Source organism: Tenrec ecaudatus, chromosome 1 (assembly GCF_050624435.1).
Source record: "Tenrec ecaudatus isolate mTenEca1 chromosome 1, mTenEca1.hap1, whole genome shotgun sequence".
Taxonomy (NCBI): domain Eukaryota; kingdom Metazoa; phylum Chordata; class Mammalia; order Afrosoricida; family Tenrecidae; genus Tenrec; species Tenrec ecaudatus.
Window position 1 is genome coordinate 18,122,418 of NC_134530.1, and position 1,579 is coordinate 18,123,996.

The 1,579-nt window shown below is 40.3% G+C and overlaps 1 protein-coding gene across 1 annotated transcript; it reads right to left on the bottom strand.

The window, feature by feature from the left end:
* Positions 1-319: 319 nt before the first annotated feature.
* Positions 320-1,273, bottom strand: LOC142431932 (olfactory receptor 7A17-like). Its single transcript, XM_075536941.1, has one exon. The coding sequence runs from the start codon at positions 1,238-1,240 to the stop codon at positions 320-322; it is 921 nt and encodes a 306-aa protein (XP_075393056.1). The 5' UTR covers positions 1,241-1,273.
* Between the last annotated feature and the right edge of the window lie 306 nt (positions 1,274-1,579).

The window sequence follows — 1,579 nt, forward strand, 5'->3', positions numbered from 1 at the left end:
AATAATGCTGTTTCCATGGGATAGTTGTAGACAGGTATATTCTGTGACTAGCAGTGGAGGATGTTTCATGTTTCAATCTGTAGTCGACCTAAAATAATTTTCTGTTTATGAGAGGAATTTGAGACAAAAGAACACTTTTGAAAGAAATACACAGGAAACATTGATGTATTATGCATAAAAAAGAAAGCAGATGGAATTGGGATTGTAAAGCAGATGAGCGCGCTGAGGAAAGTAGGATTTAGATCATCACGATTTTCAGCTCTCTGTCTCATCAGGAGCTCTCTAGTCTAGACATTGTTCTGTTTGTAGAGAATAACTGTCAATTGCAAAGTTTCCCTAGGGCCTGCTTTATGTCCTTGTTTCTAAGAGTGTAGATAAAGGGGTTCAGCATGGGTGTGGCTACAGTGTACATTACTGAGGCGATGGCACTGGACCTAGAGTTTTGAGTAGCAGCAGAACTGAGATAAACCCCCAGAGCGGTACCATAAAACAAGGAAACCACGGAGAGGTGGGACCCACAAGTGGAAAAGGCTTTGTACTTGCCCCCAGCTGAGGAAATTTTCAAAATGGAGGACACAATCTTCATGTAAGAGTAAAGGATCCCACTGAGTGGAATAACACCCAGAAGCCCAGCTGCTAAATAAATTACTAAGGTATTGAGGAATGTGTCAGAACAAGCAAGTTGGACTACCTGGTTAAGTTCACAGAAAAAATGGGAGATTTCCAACTTTGCACAAAATGACAGTGGCAAAACCATTAACCCATGTAACAGAGCATCCAGTACAGTCAATAACCAGGAGGCCAGAAGCAGGAGGCCACAGAACCTAGGATTCATGATGACCGTGTAGTGCAGTGGGTGACAGATGGCCACAAACCGGTCATAGGCCATGACTATCAAGAGGAAATGATCTAATCCTCCAAAAACCATGAAAAAATACATCTGCGTGATGCAATGCTCATATGTAATGAATCTGTTCTGCATCTGGATGTTCAGCAGCATCTTTGGGACAGTGGTGGAGGTGAAACAGATGTCAGCAAAGGAGAGGTTGGAGAGGAAGAAGTACATGGGTGTGTGGAGGTGGCTGTCCTTGATGATGGCCAGGATGATGAGCAGGTTCCCAGTGAAGGTGACCAAGTACATAGACAGGAACAGTCCAAAAAGGAGGGGCTGCAGCTCTGCTTCTTCAGAGAGCCCCAAAAGGATGAAATGTTGAAAATGTGTGTGGTTTCTTGGTTCCATGTAGCTGAAGAAACTACTGGAAAAGAAAAGAGCAATGCTAACTTAGGTATAAGAATTTAACACCTGTTTAACAGATATGCTGTATATTCTATTTTAACATGTAAATTAATTCCTATATAATATCTCTAGATCTATACACTTTTAGTTGAGAATTTCATAAGTCCTCACTGCTCAATCTTTTTATAGCACAACTAACTAGCCTCCCTTATTTTTAATCACATCTTTTTATAGAAAGCAATATAAATTCTACAACTTCCATGAAACATTGTTTTGTTCATTCAAAATATGTTTGACTAATTATTGTACACCAAATATTCTCGAAGTCACTGCAAACAGTAA

Bases quoted from the DNA above. Each gene is read 5' to 3' on its own strand.
- LOC142431932 (XM_075536941.1), bottom strand. From the start codon at position 1,240: ATGGAACCAAGAAACCACACACATTTTCAACATTTCATCCTTTTGGGG.